Source organism: Pongo abelii, chromosome 21 (assembly GCF_028885655.2).
Source record: "Pongo abelii isolate AG06213 chromosome 21, NHGRI_mPonAbe1-v2.0_pri, whole genome shotgun sequence".
Taxonomy (NCBI): Eukaryota; Metazoa; Chordata; class Mammalia; order Primates; family Hominidae; genus Pongo; species Pongo abelii.
This window is the reverse complement of record NC_072006.2, coordinates 42678686-42702842: the sequence shown is the minus strand read 5'-3', so window position 1 is coordinate 42702842 and position 24157 is coordinate 42678686. Positions and strand designations below refer to the sequence as shown.

At 37.8% G+C, this 24157-nt stretch overlaps 1 protein-coding gene across 6 annotated transcripts in view; it reads right to left on the bottom strand.

The window, feature by feature from the left end:
* Positions 1-24157, bottom strand: part of RALGAPB (Ral GTPase activating protein non-catalytic subunit beta) — a 103108-nt gene that overhangs the window by 42739 nt on the left and 36212 nt on the right. For all 6 annotated transcript variants that reach the window (XM_024238832.3, XM_024238831.3, XM_054541784.2 and 3 more), the window contains 9 exons: positions 22413-22544; positions 16327-16505; positions 15034-15182; positions 14688-14904; positions 10973-11174; positions 7758-7925; positions 7182-7296; positions 6655-6802; positions 1465-1529 (listed from right to left, as the gene is read on the bottom strand). In XM_024238832.3, the coding sequence (XP_024094600.1) occupies positions 1465-1529; positions 6655-6802; positions 7182-7296; positions 7758-7925; positions 10973-11174; positions 14688-14904; positions 15034-15182; positions 16327-16505; positions 22413-22544 (1375 nt within the window). The remainder of the gene's footprint in view (positions 1-1464; positions 1530-6654; positions 6803-7181; positions 7297-7757; positions 7926-10972; positions 11175-14687; positions 14905-15033; positions 15183-16326; positions 16506-22412; positions 22545-24157) is intronic.

Here is a 24157-nt window from a genome sequence, read left to right as displayed (position 1 = left end):
TGTTTGAGGATTACATCACAGTTTACAAGTATAAATAAAGGTCTATCATTAAAAACCATGTTGATAAAGCAGAAATGTGCCAACTGAATAGTACAAACTGATAATAACACATAGAAATTGACAAGGGATTAAAACCACTGTGGTATTTTTACACACACACATCTACTGGAGGGTATGAAGGATTTGACTACTACAAGTGCCCATACTGGGGTCTTCTTTGCCACTATTTACAAAGGGCTGGCCCAGCTTTTTCATCTTTACTAGACTTCACTAGATTCCAGGTCCTTAAAAAAAATACCCTAGCGCCTCCCAAGCAAAACCTCAGAACAGAAATATAAGCTTAAAAAGCATGAATAAGGCCGGGCGCGCTGGCTCACGCCTGTAATCCCAGCACTTTGGGAGGCCGAGGCAGGCAGATCACGAGGTCAGGAGATCGAGACCATCCTGGCTAACACAGTGAAACCCCATCTCTATTAAAAAATACAAAAAAATTAGCCGGGCGCAGTGGCAGGCGCCTGTAGTCCCAGCTACTCAGGAGGCTGAGGCAGGAGAATGGCGGGAACCTGGGAGGCGGAGTTTGCAGTGAGCACAGATCGCGCCACTGCACTCCAGCCTGGGCGACAGAGCGAGACTGTCTCATTAAAAAAAAAAAAAAAAAAGCATGAATAAACAAACAGCAACTTTCAAATACAGTTATATCAGAAAACACAAACAATAAAATACTAGGGTTAGTTTTAACTCCCATATGTATAGGGGCTAATAAACCTGTTAGACTTCCCTCATTTTTCCCTCATATAAACACAGTTCATTATATTCAGATCAGTAAATTATTATTCACCATCTACTGAGACACGAATGTAATTTCCTTAATAATAATTTGATCACCCATCCTACATCTACTCAGCTTACTACATCTACCCAACTTACCCCAGTATACCCTATTAACCCCTCCACTGTCTTGCCTCTACTCCAAGTATAGGGATGATATATCTTGAAGACAAAGCAGAGAGCACTGGAAGTCTCTGAGAAGCATTTTTGATTTAGAAGCACTGGTGCTTTGAGGGACCGGCAAACTTAGATCTAGAGGGGTTAGAAAGAATTGATGGGTAAGAAAATGGTAAACTAGTTGCTTGCTGGCTAGGGCTTTTCCTAGGTTATTCAACCAAGTTTGCCACCACAGCAAAACAAGTAACAGTTTTAAGCAGATACTGTTCAGGAATAAAGACTGGATTTAGCTGTAGTTTCTCTCATACAGAATATCTCGGGAACCTGATGTACAGCTGATGAGGCACTGAAAAGCAAACCTCAAAATATACATTATTTTTAAAAAGAAAACTTCTGAGCCAATGAGCAGGATTTACAAACCAAAGGCCTTTAAAATTCACAAAGATGGACATTCTGGAATATAATTTACATAAAATTCAAAAGTGATATTCTCTGACAGATTGCATGTATGCTTCTTACCATCTCCATCTGGCAACCAATGGCTTCCAAAAGTGCTGAATCTTGAACAATATTTAACATTGCCCCTACAACAACAATAAAACAGTATTTTATATAAAATACACAAGAACACTAAAATGGCTAAGACATTTTATATGATTAACAGTAGAGATAAGAATATAATTTTGGTTGAGCATTCCTGAAATACCCATGAAATTACAGTTGGCTCTTAAACAACATGAGCTTGAACTGTACATATGCAGATTTTTTTCAATAAACATGTTAGAAAGTTTTTTGGAGATCTGTGACAGTTTGAAAAAACTCTCAAACTGCATAGCCTAGAAATATTAAAAAAAAAAAAAAATGGCCAGGCACAGTGGCTCATGCCTATAATCCCAGCACTTTGGGTGGCCGAGGTGGGGCAGGAGGTCAAGAGTCCGAGACTAGCCTGGTCAACATGGTGAAACCCCATTTCTACTAAAAATACAAAAATTAGCCGGGCATGGTGGTGTGTGCCTGTAATCTCAGCTACTCAGGAGGCTGAACCTGGGAGGCGGAGGTTGCAGTGAGCCGAGATTGCACCACTGCACTCCAGCCTAGACAACAGAGCGAGACTTCATCTCAAAAAAAAAAAAAAAAAAAAAAAAAGAGAGAAAGAAAAGAAATACTTAAAAAAGTATAAAAAGTTAAAATTGGCTGGGCATACTAGCTCATGCCTGTAATCCTAGCACTTTGGGAGGCCGAGTCAGCAGGATTGCTTGAAGCCGTAGGAGTTTGAGACCAGAGTGGGCAACAAAGCAAGACCCTGTCTCTAAAAATAAATAAAAAATAAAAAGCTAAAATTTATCAAAAAACTTACGTACACAAACACTTACAGACCATACGTGATGCCATTTGCAGTCCAGAGAAATGTAAACAAAGATGCAGTATTAAATAACTGCATAAAATTAACTGTAGTACATACTGTACTACTGTAATCATTTTGTAGCCTCCTCCTGTTGTTACTGGGGTGAGCTCAAGTGTTAATGAGTATCCTGCTTAAAATACAATGTGATGCTAACCATCTCTATGTGAGTAGTTCATCCCTCTAATAGACTGAATACTGAAGTAAATTGCATACCATGGTTCTCACACGTTTTCATCATGTTTACTGCAACACCATGAACCTTGACTAACACCATGGGACCCATAGGAAGTGCCACTAGCGATGCTGGAAGTGCTCCCAAGAAGCAGAGAAAAGTCATGACATTACAAGAAAAAGATGAGTTGCTTGATATGTACTGCAGATTGGGGTCTACAGCTGCAACTGCCCAACAGTTGAGACGATTTATCTTATAAACAGACAATTTATGGTATCAATAAATACAGTACTATAAATGTATTTTCTCTTCCTTATGATTTTTTTTTTGAGATGGAGCCTCACTCCGTCGCCCAGGCTGGAGTCCAGTGGCGTGATCTTGGCTCACTGCAACCTCCACCTCCCGGGTTCGAACAATTCTCTGCCTCGGCCTCCAAGCAGCTGGAATTACAGGTGCCCACCACCACGTCTGGTTAATTTTTTTTTTTTTTTTTTTTTTTTTGTATTTTTAGTAGAGACAGGGTTTCACCATCTTGGCCAGGCTGGTCTTGAACTCTTGACCTCGTGATCCACCCACCTCGGCCTCCCAAAATGCTGGGATTAACAGGCATGAGCCACCACGCCCAGGCTTTATTTATTTATTTATTTATTTATTTATTTGGAGACGGAGTTTCGCTCTTATTGCCCAGGCTGAAGAGCAATGGCGCGATCTTGGCTCACTGCAACCTCCGCCTCCCGGGTTCAAGCATTCTCCTACCTCAGCCTCCCAAGTAGCTGAGACTACAGGCATGTGCCACCACACCCTGCTAATTTTTGTATTTTTAGTAGATACAGGGTTTCACCATGTTGGCCAGGGCAGTCTCGTGAGCGACCCGCCTCGGCTTCCCAAAATGCTGGGATTACAGCATGTATTTCTTATAAAATATTCTTTTCTCCAGCATACTTTATTGTAAAAATGCAGTGTATATTAATAATATGCATAAAATACAAAATACGTGTTAATCAACTGTTATGGGTAAGGTTTCTGGTCAACAGTAGGCTATTAGTAGTTAAGTTTTTAGGGAATCAAAAAGTTATATGTGGATCTCAACTGCTCAGGGAATTGGCATCACTAACCCCCATGTTGTTCAAGGGTCAACTCTACTAATAAATCCACTGATTGGTCAGAAGAGACTCTTTAAAAATTCCTTAATTCTGGTCAGGTGCATTGGCTCATGCCTATAATCCCAGCACTTTGGAAGGGTAAGGCAGGTAGATCATTTGCTATCAGGAGTTCAAGACCAGCTTGGCCAACATGGTAAAACCCTGTGTCTACTAAAAAATACAAAAATTAGCCGGGCGTGGTGGTGGGTGCCAGTAATCCCACGTACTCAGGAGGGTGAGGTGGGAGAATTGCTTGAACTCAGCAGGCAGAGGTTGCAATGAGCCAAGATTGTGCCACTGCCCTCTAGCCTGGGTGACAGAGCGAGACTCCATCTCAAAAAAAAAAAATTCCCTAAAATAAATGTGGGCCAGGCACAGTGGCTCACACCTGTAATCCCAGCATTTTTGGAGGCTAAGGAGGGAAGACTAGGGGAGCCCAGAAGTCCAACACCAGCCTGGGCAACAGAGCAAGACCCTACTCTAACAACAACAAAAAATTAGCCAGGTGTGGTGGCACACGCCTGTAGTCCCAGCTACTTCAGAGGCTGCAGCAGGAGGATCACTTGAGTCCAGGAGGTTGGGCTGCAGTGAGCCATGATTGCACCACTGCGCTCCAGCCTGGGCAACAGAGCAAGAACTTGTATTTAAAAAAAAAAAAAAAAATTAAATTAATAAATAAATAAAAACTAAATACATAAAAATAAAATGAATGTGAAGGTCAAACTTCGCTTTATATAAAAACATGCTCATTATCAGATATTTTTTAACTGGTGTAAAAGACCAGATGTAAGCATCTCAATTTCAAGGGTAATATAAACTAAGGAAAATATTATGGAATACTTTCAAAACTAGGTTCTAGTCTTAAAAATAAAACAAAATTACTGTCTGTTTTTTCTACAGGGAAAAAGAAACAAATAAATAAAACAAAAATTACAAAATAAAGTCAGAGCAATACCTTTCTGACCACACTGCTTTTTAAGAATGATTAAAGCCACACAGTCTGGGGCTTGTTGACATCTGCATACCCTGAAGTAAGCTTCATTTATTTATTATCAAGGAAACCATTGTCCTGGAAAGGCTAGGACAGAAATGAGATGGTGAGCCTAACACACTGCTTCTCATCCCAGTGGGAGGTACTCTTGCCTACTATGGATAAAGAGAAGACAAAAAGAGCTTTGCCACTTTATGGCAAGAGTAACAACTGACTCTTTCTTGGAAAGTACATAGGGAGTGCCTCAGAGCAAGGGTATAACAAAACCAAATACTGCTTCAATCGTAGAAATTATATGATTTCAAGCAAAATTATGTTATTTAAATAACCTAACACATTGTAACTTGGAGGTTCTCACATATCAAAACATCCCTCTCCACATAAACCACCCTCTGTGTTCAGAATGTATCTGAGACAGTATCAATGCCACTGGTAGATTGGTTCCAAACCTTGGTCAGACTGACCACATTAACTTCAGAAGGTCTCTAAAAGCCCAGCCTGAACAAGAATATAGCTATACATCATAACTGAGAACGTAAAGAGCAAAAAACTCCATTTGTGAGTCTAGAAAATCGTGTCCACAATTAATGGCTTTTGAGACTAACGAAACCCCAAAAAACTTTTTGCCCAGCTACAGACAACTCCAGTCACCTACTAATTAGGTGTCTCTGGATAAATATGGTTCTTGGCCGTTGTGACCCATCTCTTCAGGATCTATCTCTCAGTTTTAGAGGCCTTTTAGAAACAATTTCAAGGATTGTGTTCCTGTTGGAAGGACATACACCCCACCTCCTCTGGGGGCATAAAGGCTTAAAGGGAATGTCTGATCCCACTTTTGAACAGATAAAAATCTAAGATGCTAGGAAGAAGCTGAATTCTAGTCTTGCTAATGAAGAGAAGAAAGAAAGCCTCTAACCACTGCCAAGGTCAAGTCATCCTCAGAGATCAATTGCTCCATAAGCGGGGAGTTCTAACTGCCACCCAGGTTTGTGGGCTGGGATGGTATTTGCATTCACATGGTTCAGTGGGGACGCCTGTTAGGTGGCTGAGGAAAGCCCTACTTTCCTAAGAGCTTCCACTGTCAAGGGTGGTGATCTCAATACCCAGGACTGCACTTCAGTGGCACTGAGACACAGAAGCAACAACTGAAAACCCTTTGCTTTCAAATGTAAAACATTGCTGTTTACCCAATTTGAACATCAGATTAGAGGAAGAAAAGAAGAGCTCCTCTGTTCATCAGGATCTCTCTGAAGATTTTCAGGGAGATAAGACTGTCCCTTAGTGCTAACACTAGGTTTGTCAATCACCAAATACCTTATGATATATGAAAAACATGTAAAAAGGGGGTAGTTTAAGCATTTAAACAAACAAGATAATTTCAGGTTTTGTGCTGTGAAAAAAATGATGAAATAAGATCATCTTTAGCAAGTATTGTTAGGGAAGCTCTCTCTTAAGATGATGAAGAAAAGCTAAACAAAAATCTAGGGAAAGAACATCCCAGCAGGAGGGATATTAAGTAAGGTTCTGAAGAAATCATTAGCTGATGTGTTTGAGAAAAAAAGGACTAGGAGGAAAGTGCAGACTGATGAGACCTGTAAGTAATGGGCAGGAGTAAGAGGAAGAGGCAGGAAGAAGAGGAAGAGGCAGGAGGAAGAGGACAAGGCAGGAGGAAGAGAGGCAGGAGGAAGGAGAGCAGGAAGAAAGGAGGAAAGAAGAGAGGGATGGGAAGGAGAGGCAAAGAGTGGAGAAAGGAGAGAAGGCAGAAGAGAAAGAAAAGCAAAAGCACAAATAAATGACCAACCAAGACAACTGTAACACTTTACTTCCCTCATCTCACCGCTTTAAATTTTTTTACATTAAAAAACTAACTTGTGCCTCTGATTCAGAATAAGTAGAGCTACATTAGGTTTAGGCTCCCGTCACCGACAGCCACCTCCTCAGCAGGCCTGCAGTCAACAGTACTTTGGTTTCACTTACAAAATAATGTGTGAATACAAACCTAATATCATTTGGGTGTTGTTGGGGTCTGTTTCAGTTTGCAAGGCACCTATTAATATATTCACAAGTCTCAACTTCAGGGACAGAAAAGTTATTGGTTTATCATAAGAAGAGCTGTCATCGTTACTAAACTTTCCTTCCAGGACCACCTATGGAAAAAACAAATAATATTTAACATCAGCTGCTGCAGCTCATGATGCTCATGTGGGAACAGCTAGAGTGAAGGAACAGATCAGTCTAATGAGAAAGGCTTTCAGTCTAATATTAGCCACTGTGCTAAAACTGTCACTAACAATATGTTAATAGATGTCCTTAGCCTATAACTGCTTGAAAACTGGTAGAAAAACTGAAAGAACAAAAAAAAAAAAAATCACAAGTCAACTTTGTTAATTCACTTGAAATAACTTGATGAAATAACTTGAGTTGAAAAATAAAAAAAGCTCCTATTCCATTTTTAACATTCGATTTGACTTAATCTAGTACAAAAAACAGAATATAGAATATAAAAAAACTTTACCAAAACATTACCTCAGATTTGACTGTGCCAAAATGATGAGGGAGGGGCAACAAAGAAAGCAGGATATTAATGGAGGATCTTCGCAATTCTGTTGGATTTACATAGCTTTTGAATTTTGAGAGTTCTCTGCCAAAAAATAAAAAGCTATTAGTATTTTTGAACTAAAGCACATTTTTAGCTACTGCCAAATACATATAAATGCCAATTTTTCCAAATCCAAGCATTGTGTATTTGTGTATTGTATATTTCTAAGTTAAACTGTTACTGAATTAAACTAGAAGTTGATTGATTGATTTCTTTATCTAAAACGTAAGGCCTACTCTACAAAGGTAAGACCTCTGTGTTGGAGTTGTTCTTACCCTTCTAGACCAGGCCAAAAATGATTCAACAAGCCCACAGACAAATCAGAACTGAAGGAGTTCAGGGATGAGGTGGGTTTGGACACACTACACTCATTTAATGTCGCCTGAGTTCTCTTGCACTATGAAGACAACTGGACAGGATACATTAGGAAACTGGGGAGGAAGCACGAACAGACCAGGCCAAATCAGACAGTTGATATAAAATAGCAGAGAATGATAGCTTACCTGTCAGGCAAAATGGTTTCAAGAGCTGAAATAAAGTAAGGAACCACAACATCAATCCCTTTCAAGTCACAGCAGAACAAAGGAGGAGAGTTTAGAATAACGCTGGCCAAGACAGGATGGCACACATAATCATTTATCTGCAAACCTTGAATTAAAAGCATGTAAAATCTAGGAAAGCAAGAAAAAAATTTTAAACAAACTGCTGATCAAAAGTTTTCATAATTATTATTTGCTACATAGTTACTGAAAGTCTATTTCCACTCATCACTATTTTTACCCTTTAAAGAAAGGGCATTACTGGAATTTACTAGAATTTTACCCTTTAAAAGTTATTACTGGAATTTTACCCTTTAAAGGGTATTACTGGAACTAGAACAATTCTGAATCATATACACTAAGACCCAAATCATCTTTCTTAATGAAGAAAAAAAAAAATTCATGTCTATTGTACCTTCTCAAAGCTTAAGCCTTGCAACTCAAAGTTCTAGGGGCCTGCAAATAAGGCAACCAGAACAAAACAAAACAATAGGCTGCAGTACTTTTCAATAAACTGGGGGAATTGCTGAGTTAAATTCCGTAAGAGAAAAATGTTGCAACATTTAGTAATTCCTAGGGAAAAAGGTGTGTTTACATTTTTGTCCCTTCCCCATTATTTTTGGGGGGACAATGAAAGAAAGAAACCTGCATTCGATCATCTGTATTCATCATGCGGGTCACCTGAATAAGATTCCTTTTAGGAATATACCTGAATATACCTTAGTAACTCCACCCCCAACCTCTAATCCACTTACTAAGCATTCAATCTCCCATTATTCAAGAGCAACTACACTGTTATACTCTTCTATTGTGAGGTGCGTTTTTCTTCTCTGCAACTCTTCAGAAACAACTTTATCACCTACTGGTTACTGCTCAACCCATTTCAATCTCTCTCTCTCCCTAGAACTCAACTAAAACCATACTAGCAAATAACCAATGGGCTCTCGATTGCCAAATCCAAGACATGTGACTAAGTCTTAACTCATTCTGCCTTTTGAAAACATTCAACCCTCTGACTACTCCCTTCTCTCCTTGTTCTTCCCTGATTTCTATGACCATTTTCTTTTACAGGTCCTCTTACTCTACCTGCCCCCTAATGATGGTGTTCCTCAGTCTGACAACCTTAGTTCTCAAAGCTCTCTCTTTTACTACCTGATTTTAAACATTTCTTAAGTCACTAAATATAATCAAATCATTCTAACCCACACCTCTCAACTGAACTCCAGATCTATTAGCCAAAAGCTTACTGGATATCTGAATGTCTAATGATTACTATGGTACTTCTGTGCACAATATCTGGCACAAAGTAGGACTTAATAAATATTTGTTGATAAATATCCCATAGGCACTTCAAATTCAATCGATTCAAAACTAAACTAATCACTTGCCGTCTCATGAATCTGTTGTTTTGGTTTGTCCTACTACCACCCATTCAGTCTTATGGCTCAGTCAGAAAGTTCATGGTGATAGCCTTCTCCCCTACTACTAGAGTACCATTTAGGATATCTCCCCAGCCCAGAGTTCCTGAGAAACGTGCCCCACAACAAGGGGGTGAGCTCCAACACCCTTACGTGACCCACCTTCACAACTGTAGCTGACTAGACCAGAGACAGGCAGATTAATTAGATCCTCCTTCCCAGGAGTCTATAATTAAAATTCAGAGATACTAATTGGTCCTGATGGTCACCTAGACCAAGGCCATGAAAACTGGGAACTTTTTTTTTTTTTTTTGAGACAGAGTCTCACTGTGTTGCCCAGGCTGGAGTACAGTGGCACTATCTCGGCTCACTGCAACCTCCGCCTCCTGGGTTCAAGCGATTCTTCTGCCTCAGCTTCGCGAGTAGCTGGGACTACAGGTGAATGCCATCATGCCCGGCTAATGAAAACTGGGAACTCAGAAGCACACTACAATATGAGAAAATGATCTGCAGAGAAAAGAGAATGAAGCAGTTCTGGCAGACCAGGAAGACAGAGAAAGAGAGAGGAATAAAGTTGTTTTGGTCCTTGAGTATCTGCTCTTCATGAGGCCATACTGCATTTCCTGACCTTAGAATTTAATAAATATCACTAGCGTCTCACAACTTCTTCTCCTTTTACTTAAGTCAGATTGAGAGGGATTCTGTTGCTTAAACCAAGCGCCGATAGTTAAGATAACCCTGCCTAGTTGCCTGTATATACCATTCTTTTTCATAACTATAAAATTCTGTACTTGGTTCCCTCTGATAAGGTCAGTTTAATTCTATCTCCTGAGAACCTAGCAAGTATGCAGATATCTAAATACTCTGTCAATATTAACCTCACTTCTGCACCTGTGTGAATAATCAGTTAAGGAAGGCAAAACAGTGTCAAGAAGAACGGGAGGCCATTATGAGTTAATTTAGGAGAAAAGTGACAAAGTCTAAAGTATAATGGTGGGGATAGAGTGAAAAGAGAGATCAGAAAGAGGGTTAAGTAGCAGAAAGGCAAGAGTTGGTTGATCAACCAAAGATACAGAAGAGGATTCTAAAATGACTCTTCGTTTCTGGCCTGAGCAACTGAATGGATAGCAGAGGCATTAACAAAGATGGCTGAAGCCATAGATTTGGAGCAGATGACCCTAACCAACTTCCTAACATAGGCTAAATACTACTCATCCTTTGTAAGTCCAGCATAATCATTTAATCCCGCATAACTCTTTCCCGAATCCCCTACAGTAAATAAATGTGCACTGCTTCTTCCCCTGAATGCCCACAGCACATTATCTGTGCCTCTCCCATCAATATCCTATTCCTGCTGGATCATTGTTACGTGTGTACATGGCTTTGTTTGTAGCTTTGCCCAGAAAATAAGCTCCTTGGAGGCAGGATTTACAGCTGACTTATTTCTGGACTGCCTACATGTGAATACTGTGCTAAAAATTTGTTAACAAATTATTGTGGTCCTTCGAAATCTCTCCATATTAAAAAGATTCAAATAAGATGACATAAATAGCACTTCTAAAACAAAAAGGGTCTTAAGGGTGTTTACCAAATCTGATGAGACAGGTAAAATGAAAGATTTCAGGCAAATGTCGATCACTTACAGACATCTGTAGGTATTTCAGACCAACATTCACTCATCGGTTCAGTCGGCCAAGCAACACTACAATGGCTTCACTATCAAAACTATATAAATGAAAAAACAAACAAAAATTCCAAGACCTGGATAAATAAGCTGGCAGAATCTCTTCTCCAGTCTTCTTGCTACAAAAAATCCTACACAGTGTCCCACAAGCCTCAGCTCTTCCTGCTTCATAGTTATCAGGAAATTCACTTGCATCAAACATAGGATTGGAAACCATGGTGTCTGTGGACATTTGTGACCCTTTCCGTCGAAACTCCATGCTAGCTTGTGTTGTAATGGCTGGGGAGAGAAAAGGAGGGTTTTATTATGTTTGCAATATGCCACGTAGGCTCATGGGACCCTGGACACAAAGATCAAATATTGGTGTCATTAAATAGCTACTTGAATCCAATAAGTGCTTTTGTTTAGCAACTATGTCTTAATATTTTTAAAAAGGGCTCTCTGAAATCTTCTTTGAAAATAGGTTACAATTAATTTACAGTGGCATTGTCAGTTTAACAGATTGTACAAAAAGCATTTTTCAACTGAATTTTTGATCAGCAGAGTACATTTGTATATATCTGTATTCACATACAGATATATAATACAGAATTTGGCTTTTCTATTATTTCTTTTCTGTTTTTTCTTCCCCCTACAGAATGATGCTTAAACGTTGAGAAAAATAGCTACTGCAATTTACACATTACCCTAGATGGACATCCTAATTAAATGGGCAACCCTATGCCAGTCTGTATACTTTAGGGAGAGGGCAAAGTAAGGATGAGAAGTGGGCAGGGAGAAAAAGAGAGCATTCCCACCACCCACCCGACTCCAAAACACACACCAAAGAATCGCTCAACCAAGCAAAATGAGAATGAATTTTAACAACCACAGACAGCAGCTAACTTGAGGCTGATAAATCAGAAAATTGGATTGATAAAAAAGATTATCATGGTCATTCGTTATCACTGAAACAGAAGCCCTTTGAAAGTTGCTTTTATTTTTAACAAAAGATTTCACAGTGTATTGAAAATCACTCTGAAATCTTTTATTACTCTACATGAAATGCTTAAATTATTTTATAATAGATTTAATAGAATACAGAGTCAAGCATAAATCTTTATGCAACTTCCCATGAGCCATTTTTAGTCCTAAATAAGCTATCCAGCAATAATACATTTGAAAAACACTACATGCAGAATGCATACAAATCAAACACTAAATCTGTATAAAAATAAGCTTAAAGCTTTAAAAAAAAAAAAAAAAAAAAAAAAAAAGCCAAAACACAGTTAGTGCAAAGTCCTGGAATTCATGACATGATCAGACTAGTATACAGAAATAATGGGACTGATTCAGGCAGATTAATTTGCTTTTGCCAACAATCTTCCCCATTCAAAACACAGAAAAGTATTTTTCTTCCCAAGTGCAAAAACTACAAGAGACAATGACAATCAAATTTTTAATGGAATCATGAAAAAAATAAAAACATGACTGCAATTAAGGAGAAGCTTCTGGTTCCTACTTACAAGATTTATAAGAAAGAAGAATTTGGATAAAAGATGCTGCAAGATAATAGAAATAAATGGAAACAAATCAAAGGACAGTAGTAATTATAAAATACTTTAAAGATGGTGAAATTTTACAATAAATTAAGAAGCTTTTTAGCTTTTTAAAAGTTAAATTAAAAGCTTTACGATACCACAAGCTAGTTCAAAAACATAGGAAATTGTGCATTCAGGTCCAAAATTATGATTTTTGTATCATGCAAAACAATGAACGAAGAAAATTACACAACTACAAAGAACTGAGGTTTTGAAGTGCCCATAACGTGCATTAAAATTTTAGTTCATTAACCCTTCCCAGCTCAATGTTACTTTTACAAAGCACAGTGTACTGTCATGTAAATCTAAAGCTAACCAGTTCAAAGAAGCAAACACTTTAAGTTAGAGGTGAACTGCATGGCAGAATTCCTTGATGGCAGCCAGTACTTAAAAGTTAATATACCCAAGCCTCCCACCAGACTTGAGACCTCAAGATTGGCACCTAGCATTCTAACCCCTTTAACTATTTGGACACCTTATATCTCCTGGGTAATGTAACAGCCTTTATCATCTCTGAACACAATGAGGAGAAAAGGAGCTTCTATCCTCTCCCCAGCAAGGAAAAATTTTAAAGTAAGATGTTGTTCACATATGATTTGAAGTCTGGTTTTTATCTTCTGGTGCAAGAGGGTGAGCAAAGCTGTTACAAACTCCCTGGAGAGCAAAAAGATCTATAAGTTCCCTTTAAGCAAGCCCACTAACCAAGCAGTAGGTTGAGCCATTCTAGATTCACAGATTTCAGTGTTAACAGCTCTATACCCAAAAGTTACATTGTAAGAATTACACCTTAACAAAAATAAAAAAGAAAAATAGGACTGATTCATTCTAGAAAATGCAAATTAATAAATATAAACATGGTACAGAAAACTCAAAATATAAGGTACATGAACATAAAGACAAGAATAACCCAACAGTCGTTTTTTAAAAGTTTTCACTTATTGTAAGTAAGCACACTGACCTATCCCAGAAGCACTACTTTCAAATTGTGGATAAAATTATAATATGAAAATGGAAGAATATAAAGTGTCTGAATTTGAACAAAATAAAGCAAGCAAAGATATCCCTAAACTCAAGCATGGCATTCTCAAATTATATTCCTAAAAATCTTTATATTCACAACTTTTCTAAATTAAAGATTTGTAAGAATATTCAAAATAATTACATGTATAATGCTCACAGACATAGATCCTAGTTCTGAGATGATAATAATAATAGCTAAGAATTATAATAACAGCTAAGAATTCATTTCTGAGAGAAAGCAGAGACCCTTCTGGTCATTGTATTAGCTTTATCCTTGGAATTAACAGTCTCCCTAGAGATACATAAACTAATGTAATTAGACATCTTTTTGTCTTGATCTATTTCCAACCCCAGTAGAAGAGTGGTTTCTTACCAAACAATCAATACACTCATTAATGCATATATCACAGTACCTGGCCCATAGTAACAGCAGCTCAATAAATGCCAGCCATTGTCATTTTTCAGCTCTCTAAGATATATTATAAATATTCAAAACATTGTGCCCTACCCCACCCATCCATCCTGCACCCTGTGCCATTACTTTCAAATATAATAGTTAAGATGACAAAAAAAACACCAGCTGTTATTTAGACAGTTTCCTTTTTATAATAAAATCTAAATGAAGATATCAGGGTTGAGTTATTAATTCTCCACCAATCAATCTTATTAAGTTAAAAAGCAAATAATATTTTTAAAAGTGTGCCCTTGAAATAAAGTTCTCTAGACTAAAATCTGAGAGGTTAGAGTGTAGTGTGAAGCAAAAATTTTCTGATGTTTACATGTACTAATGAGTGAATGGCTGTCAAAATCGAAGAAAACACTTCTTGTAAAGTAAATTTCCAGTTTGAATTTTTAATTCTTTATATAAATTTTATTATCCTGGCTGACATGAAGGGAACTTCCAGGTCACCTACTGAAAGAAATCTGATTCAACAAAATGTGGCTAACCTTAAGTATGTCTAATAAAACCAGACAAAAGGCCAAACCTCATAGAACATACATAAAAAGAACAGGGAGGAAAACTTCTTAAGTTCTGTTACTTCAGCTGGAAGGGGTTAAGCACAAGACATTGCTTGGTCAGAAACAGAGAGCTTTTTAAGATACATATTAATCTTGCAGGTAGGAAAGACTAAAAAGAAAAAGAAAAAGGAAAAGGAAAATAATGATAACATATTTCTTGAGTAATATTTACCAGTCATGCTGCTGTCTCTGTTTATCCCATTATGAAGTTTACAGTGAACAAATGCTGCATCAAATAACCATGATCCAAAGAGATTCAAGATGCTGTTAACCTTTGGTCTCCGAGGGGCAGGCAGTGGCCGGGGTTCTGAACTAGTCTGATTTGGACTTGACAGAGGAGAGGTGGAGGACGTCTGGTGCTGAACTTTAGAGGCATGAGCAGTACTAACCTATTAGACGAACACAAGAATACACCCATACCAATGAAAAGTCTGAGAAAACAGCAAGACTTTATTAAAAGAATGGCAGATTAAAAAGCCAACCTTATATAGCATAACAATGGTGATGTAAACTCTTACTGTGCTTGTCTTCATGGTGGCCTTATTCACAGTAACAGCCCGGTGCCTCCGGTTATGTGGTGGGGTGGTACTGACAGCAGCACTTTGAGGCATACTTAATCTATTCACGGGTGTTGGGGGAGCACTGTCTGATCGGGGTCTAGAAATACCTTAAAAAAAAAAAAAGACAAATGAAATTATTCTTCATAGGTCAAAATATATGATCAGAAAATTTTTCCCAGCAACCTAGTGAAGGCTTGGGACACATAGACTATAGCAGAGATTGCTAGTTGCCTCTCAGTATCTACTCACTATTTTTTCCTGAGTAACAGAACACAAACTTTAGCTGGACATGGCTACCCAGAAAAAAAAGACTCAATTTTCAAGCTCCCTTTGCACCTAGATGTGGCCATATTTTGACCATAAAGAAGTTGGTGACTGTTGGGTAGGTCTTCTAAGAGATCTTCTTAAAGGACCAATTATATGCAGACTCTCCTTCCTTCCTAATTCCTGGACAGGATGTTTGGAACTCACTCAACCATCATGGCCCATGTGGCACTGTGCAAAGAATGGAGAGCCACCAGATGGAAGGGCCTTGGATCCCTGCTGGTGATGGAAACATTATACCGGCCTGGTACTGCCTAGCCCTAGATTTAACATATGTGAAAATAAGCTTTCTTGTTTATAATAGGATTTTTGGTTGTTACGTGGCAGCCAAACTTAATCAGAGCTAACATATTAACTGTACATTAATAAGTATACATAAATATTTTAGGAAATATTATAAATCACTGCCTTTCAACAGGTTAAAAAATTGACTTTTCATATATCTAAAATGTGAAAAACAGCTTAAAAGAATGGCTCGCTAAAGGGATAATTTGCTTTTTAATGATATACATGAGAATGGTCCGAAATGCATTTTCATCTGTATTTTCTTGGATAGCTAGTATGCATGAATACTCTTTTCTTTTGCAATCATTTACTCTTATCCTTTGTCCATTTATCTACTAGGCCTAATTCTTGTTCTTAGCACCTTGTTTGATGTATTAGGTGGGTGCAAAAGTAACTGCAGTTTTGGCTGCTTTACTTTTAATGGCAAAAACCGCAATTACTTTTGCACCAACCTAAATATTTACATAGAAACGACAACCCTCTGGCTATTTTATTTGTTGCAAATAATTTTTCCTCGCTTGTTATTTGTCATCAAATCTGTTCATCTTTTCCTTTGGATGTTTTCTAATAACTCCTAGGGTTAGCCTCTAGAGTTACCTAAATGAAGCTCTTCATACATCTAGCAACATACACAAAATTCACCTAAGAATGCATCCACCAGACAGCTGATTCCACGCATGGCACGAAAAAATATTTGAGGCAGATGTTTAAGGCAGGGATACTGATTCAATTCTTGCGGCATTCCGCTCACATTCAAGAACTGTTCCTGAAATTTGGGAGTAGAGCTTATAATAGCTGGGTTACTCAAATCCACAGGATTACTATTAAAAGAGAGGAAAGAATTAATCACAAATTTAGAAATTTCTATAGCAATAAAATACATGTAATCTAATTTAAGAATAGGACTGTGCCTATTTCTCTGATTCAGAAAAGAGACTGATTTGTATTTAATGGGCTAGTGATTCAAATATCAACACTTCTTTACAGAAGATCTGCAGTGTGGTTACATGAACATTGCCTATTCAGAGCATGAGAATCAAAGTAAGACTAGAAAAAGCTTTAATTTTTTAAGAGTATACATAGATGCTTTTTCTAATATGTTAAGAATTAAGCAATAGAAGATGGACATGGTAGCACGTGCCTATGGTCCCAACTACTTGGAAGGCTGAGGCAGATCACTTGAGCCGAAGAGTTCAAGGCTGAGGCTGCAGTGAGCTATGATCATGCCAATGCACTCCAACCTGAGCAACAGAGCAACATGCCATCTCAGGAAAAAAACAAAAAAGAAAAAAAGAAAAAAAAAAAGCAATGGAATGGGTAAAGCTATAAATATGTCAACAAAAGCTCCAAGGAGAAAATTTTACTTTAATATTAACATTTTCAATTAAAAAAAAAACTATATTTGAAAATCAGGATTAGTGTTATAGTTTTATGTTGTGTTCATGTGTATGTACTAAAGCCATATATTTCAAAACAGTGTATTTGTGTTTGAATTACATTTTATGCACAGTTTGAAATATTTCCATTAAAAAACAGATTCTGATTTTTCACTCAAATGGTCTGCTTAGCATTCCATTAAAAAGCCTCTCCAATTCAAAGTAATACTGATAAAGCCGGTAAACAGAATTTCCACTCGCTACAAGGCAAAAGAACTAGGCTGAGAAATAGGAATCAGTGATCTATACATGCTCTGCCTTTCAAAACCTCTTTTTCCACCCACCAAAAGACTTAATTTCAAGTAACTGTAATTGGGGAAAGGAGAATTTGTGTGCATGTAAGAAAAATGGGCTTCCAGTGGTAGCACACTGTTTCCATAGAACTGGACTAGTCCACCAAGTAAGACAGAGGAAGGGAGATTCGTCTCCAGCAGCAGTGCCTGCTGGGGGCTGTAGTTCAACTATTCAGAAATTAGAAGAACAAGGAGTAAAGCTGAAATGGAACTACACCTAAGTCCCGCAGAGCTTGGCTAAATTCATGTCTATTGCAAATCAAAAACTGGAGAGAGAAAGATTCATACCAGCTTCTCCAGAGGTAAACCAGGAATGATTTTATTGGCTCCCAAATATTTAGAGAACAGATTCAAGAAAGTAAGTAAAACCTGAAATAAGAATGGGTAACAAAGGATACGAAAAACTAAAAGAAACTGCATTCCTGCAGTTCCCAATGCCCCGTGTACCTGACACATTTGGGGAACCTGTTAAAAAATCCAGATTCCACCTAAATTTACTGAAACAATCTCCAGATGGGGCCTAAAGGGCAGGTGGGCATACACAAGTCCAAAGACAAGCATTTGAGAACAGTATGGAAACAAAAATGAAAAATATTTTTTTGTTTTCCTGGAAAAAGATAAATCACTAACATACAAGACAAAATGTTGATGCCTATCTCCCCATCATATTCAACCTTCATCCTAGGAAATCTGCCAACAATAACAAATAATCACAATCGTAAAAAATCCTCATGACCTGCCTTCTACCCACTCACAGCTCATTTAAGAAAGGAGGTAAAACTGTCCTAAAGGAGGTATCCAGATGTCTACCAGAGACCTAATTAACGAACATAATTTGATCCAATTTTCCCTTTGGAGAAACTAAGCAAAGGGAAAGCCCCCGTGAACTGAAAGGACAAAAACTGAAGTCAAACTGTATCACAGCTATTTACACCACTGGGCAGTTATCAAGAGACTGCATGTCCCCCTCTCAAAGGCAGGAGGAAACAGGGACTCAGGAGGAAGCCTGCTGAAGAAAGAGAACAATGTGCATGCACAAGAGAATCAAAAAAACAAAGAGAAACAAATGACAGAGTGGCTTGTCCCGAGGCTGCCTTCATCCCTCCCCAACATGAGAAAGGGTTGTTCGCTGCTTCATGGAGCCTAGTAAGACTGCTCTATCTTCACATAATCTCTTTTTCTCACTTGCATTTGCTTAAGTCGGCTCCTCTTTTTGCCATCCAGAATAACTCTGACTAAAGTACCACAGTCAGCTCAAGAAGAAAGAATATCTAAGAACTACCTCTAAAAGACTCAAGGACTAGAGTTTTACTGTTCATTTATTTCAAACTCTTAAGGAACATAAAACTTTGACACAACAGACCATAAAAAAGGATAGAAAGTTTTCCTATCCAATTCATCAAAAGATAGAACTACAGACAATTCAGAAAAACATTAAAAGAAAAGCATTCCATAACCAAGCAAAACTTTTCTTTCAGGAATGACAGATGGTTCAACATTGGGAAATTAATTAATATTTCACATCAACAGATGAAAGAAGAAAAACCACTTAATTGCTTAAATGGATCCAAAAATATTATGTGAAACAATTCGGTACTATTCTTTATTTTATTTATATTTTAATTTTAATTTTTTTTTTTTTTTTTTTTGAGACAGTCTTGCTCTGTTGCCCAGGCTAGAGTGCAGTGGTATGATCTTGGCTCACTGCAACTCCGCCTCCCAGGTTCAAGCAATTCTTGTGCCTCAGCCTCCTGAGTAGCTAGGATTACAGGTGCACCACTATACTCAGCTAATTTGTTTTTCGCTTTTTTTTTTTTTTTTTTTTTGAGATGGAGTCTCGCTCTGTCGCCCAGGCTGGAGTGCAACCTCTGCTTCCCAGTTCAAGTGATTCTCCTGCCTCAGCCTCCCAAGTAGCTGGGATTACAGGCATGTGCCACCACACCCGGCTAATTTTTGTATTTTTAGTAGAGACAGGGTTTCACCATGTTGGCCAGGCTGGTCTTGAACTCCTGACTTCAAGGGATCCGCCTGTCTCAGCCTCCCAAAGTGTTGGGATTACAGGCGTGAGCCACCACGCCCAGCCTGTTTTTTGTATTTTTAGTAGAGACGGGGTTTCAACATGTTGCCCAGGCTGGCCTCGAACTCCTAAGCTCGGGTGATCTACCTGCATCGGCCTCCAAAAGTGCTATTATAGGTGTGAGCCACCGTGCCCGGCCTATATTTTTAAAAATTTTTAATTGCTGGCCGGGCGTGGTGGCTCAAGCCTGTAATCCTAGCACTTTGAGAGGCCGAGGCAGGCAGATCATGAGGTCAGGAGACATCCTGGCTAACATGGTGAAACCCCGTCGCTACTAAAAAATACAAAAAATTAGCCAGGCGTGGTGGCGGGCACCTATAGTCCCAGCTACTCAGGAGTCTGAGGCAGGAGAATGGCGTGAACCCGGGAGGCAGAACTTGCTGTGAGCAGAGATTGCGCCACTGCACTCCAGCCTGGGTGACAGAGCGAGACTCCGTCTCAAAAAAAAAATTAAAAAAATTAATAAAATTTTTAACTGCTTAGGAAACCAGGAGCATAAAAAAGAACATCTAATATCAACAACCAACATCCTACTCAAAATTCCATATATTAGAGGCATTCTGATGAAAATCAGACCAAAAAAGGTGCCAAAACAGTATCACTTTAATTCAACAGTGTTCTACTTCTGATGGATGCAGTAAAATAATATACAGAAATAATTGTAATAATAGCAACTTTCAAGCACCTACCATGTACTAGGCATCATACCGTTTTACATGCTTTTTCTTCTTTAATACTTATAATGAGATGGTACTATCATTATTCCCATTATGTAGATTAAAAGGAAACTAAGGCACAGAGAGAATAAATTGCTCACGTTCACAAAGAAAAAATTAGCAGAATTTAACTCAGGTCCAAGTCTTACTGCATCCAAAGTACTTTTAATTAGTCACCAAAACAAGTATGAATTATTAGAAAAGAGACACTTCTTATTTGCAGATATGTGTCCATATCTCAGAAGAATCAGTGAAATATTCAGAGCTCTTTTAAATGCTATATATAATATGCAAAATAACATGCAGTAAAAAATGTTCTTTACAGCAGTAATAACGATCTAGAAGACAGAATAGCAGAAAAGACTTAGCTTTTCAAAACATCAGCAACAAATACTAAAAAAAGAAAAAGGCATGCTCTTAGAAAGGCAGACTCAGTATCAGATATCAGTGTTTCCTAAATATAAATACAAGCTTAATACAATTCTCATCTTTGGCAGAGTCTGGCTAGCTGTTCACCACTTTCTCTTTTCTTCTCTGTTCTCTTGCAATTAAGTGTGGTGTGTGTCTGAGTTGTGGCTAATGGAATATGAGTAACTGATTTATATTACTTCAAGGCCTGACACATAAAACCCTCCCACAAAATTTTCCTTGCTCTCTGTTCCCCATCTGCTAGCCAGATACGAGACTCCTGCTTATAACATTGAGGCCCTAATGGAGTCATCTGTTGAAGATGAAAGAGCCTCTGCCAGCTGGGTCTCTGAACGACTATGTGAGCAGAGCCAGTCCTGACTCCAGACTTTATAAAAGATTTTCAGGTTCATTTGCTAAAGCAGAACATATTCCTTACCCTAATTAATACACAATCCAAACCCCAGAAGATTTCGTTGAGGTTTTTCCTTCTGTTTGCTTATGTTTTGTAACTTGAAAAATTGGTTCTAAAATTGATCTGAAATGTTAAACAGGCAAGAAGAGATAAATATTCTAAGAGAAGGAAAAAGAGAAAAAGACATTAGACCTACTAAATATCAGTAAATATTATAAAGTTAAAATAAGAATGTGAATCTGATATAAAAACAAATGAAGAAATTAATGCAGTAATATGTGAACTAAAGACAAATTCCAGGCTGGGCGCGGTGGCTCGATGCCTGTAATCCTAGCACTTTGGGAGGCTGAAGTGGGTGGATTGCTCAAGTTCAGGAGTTTGAGACCGCCTGGGCAACGTAGGAAGACCCCATCTCTGCAAATGATGTGTGTGCGTGTGTCTGTGTGTGTGTGTGTGTATGTGCATGTGTGTGTTTATATATATATAAAGGCAGATCCTGAGGTATATAAAAGAACTTACTATTACAAAGGGAACAACATTGGAAGAAATCATAGGTGACTATCTGATCGAAGAACACAAAGGAAATAGAAAATGATCACAGAAAGACATTTAAAAACTAAGATCACTGACAGCTGAAAAACACAAACTATAACTACAAAATGGGAAGAAATGATAAAAAAAAATGATTAACATACCTAACTTATAAAAAGGTCATAAAGAGTAATTCAGAATCACTGATACACAAAATAGAAAAATTAGGTTAGTCAAACCAGAAAGAGAAGATATGCAAGGAAAAACTTTAAGAATCAGTTTACAACAGAATAAATGTTCCACAGAGCACACAGATGGGGCTGGAAGAGGGACAAGTAAAAAGTGATGAAGCTGAACTGAAGAGAATTACTATATAAAAGACAGGGACAGCAGGAACTAGCAGTATACCCCTCTGTGAAATTTTAGGGTGTATCTCCCATTGAAACTTTAAACAGACTATTGGAGGAGGGCTCTGAGAGGCAGACTGACCAGTCAGTGCTGGGCACAGAGAGGAGCAAGGCAACCTCCAGTCCCCACAGAATGTGACAAAATCCCAAGAGAAAGATCATCAGCCAGGCTGCAGTAACAGGCAAGATAACAAGTGCGGCATCTACTACAGGGAACACATTCCTAGAGCGTGTAAACCAAGAGCGGCTGAGGACAGCCTAACCCTGCTGGGACGGGGAGAGCAGGAGGCACAGGACAGAAATGTGCTTGTTGTCCAGCTGGGTTCCATTTGATGAATGGTGCTTAGTGTCCACATTCTGAATTCAAACAAGAGACTTACAGCATGGTTCCTGCCCTAAGATACTTACTAGGTAAATGGCACATGAAATAATAAAATAACAATACCTTAACATGTGTAAAAAGCGAAACCATGTCTGTGCAACACACTCATTATCCATTTCTGGAGGGATCAGACTGGCATCTTCATCGGGAACTTTAAATGGAGGAAATGAAGGACCATATGTAAAGCGTAGCAATCTAGAAAATAAATGCACACCACTGAGTCCATTTCTTAACAGATTGAAAAATACACTCAAGCATAGAAAGAAGACAGAGAAAACAGATGAAACACGTGTACCTCACATAAGTGAACAAGACATATGGAAACCCTCATTTATAAAACAGATAAACTGAAAGAGGATTTCTAGTTTTTTTATGTTTGGAATGATGGATATGCTAATTACTCTGATCAATCACTATGCATTTTTTATATATATATCAAAACATCATCATGTACTCCACAAATATGTACAACTATTATGCGTTCATTAAAAAAAAGTTTTACATTGAAAACAAATTGGAGACTTTCAAGATGATTTCTAATGGAAAGAAGCTGGGAAGAAGAGAGTATATGCTGGTGCATATATTTTATATGTAATACACGTGTTATTATCAGCATCTTCTTTACAAGATACACGAGTTTTTGGGTAAAATAAACAAGTATACCAAAAAAAAGAGTATTTTAAATTATTTAAGTATAATTTAAATTTACTTAATTTAAGTAAATTTATTTAAGTAATTTATTTAAGTATAATTTAACTATCTTAAATAATTTAAAATAATTAGTATTAAAATACTGTTACTTCCTGCTGTCCCTGACTTTTATATAGTAATTCTCTTCAGTTCAGCTTCATCACTTTTTACTTGTCCCTCTTCCAGCCCCATCCGTGTGCTCTGTGGGACATTTATTCTGTTGTAAATTGATTCTTAAAGTTTTTCCTTGCATCTCGTCTTTCTGGTTTGACTAGCCTAATTTTTCTACTTGTGTATCAGTGATTCTGAATTATTCTTTATGACCTTTTTATAAGTTAGGTATGTTAATCATTTTTTATCATTTCTTCCCATTTTGTAGTTATAGTTTGTGTTTTTCAGCTGTCAGTGATCTTAGTTTTTAAATATCTTTCTGTGACATTTATATGTTTATAATATGTTTCACATATATACATTACATATTACTTATAAATTATAGCTATTTATATATGTAATTATATAATCATACAATATTTAAATTTTTTAAGATTCATCTCACTGCAAATTTCTGCCATATAACTAAGTTATAATAGTTTTACATGAAGTTTAGAATTTATGACATACCATAAAAATAACTCAACAACTCAATTACTTAATAGTAATATTCTAAATGTATTAAAACTATTCAAAGCCCTTTAACTCAATTATTCTCTATCTAGAGATAATATAATCAGAATACATATAAAGACTATGTATAAAGCATTCATATCACCAATATTTTTAAAATAAAACAATGGGAACAACAGAAGTATCAAAACAGCAGGGGAAGATGGGAGGATTGCTTGAGGTCAGGAGTTCGGGGCTACAATGAGCCATGACTGCGCCACTGCACTCCACCCTGGGCAACAGAGCAAGACCATATCTCAAAAAAAAAGAAAAACAAAAACAAAAACAAAAAAACAACGCTGGCATAGTGGCTCACACCTGCAATCCAATCCCAGCACTCTGGGAGGCCAAGTCTAGCGGATCACTTGAGTCCAGGAGCTTGAGGCCTGCCGGCCTGGGCGATATGCAAAACCCCATCTTTACAAAAAATACAAAAATTAGCTGGGCATGGTGGC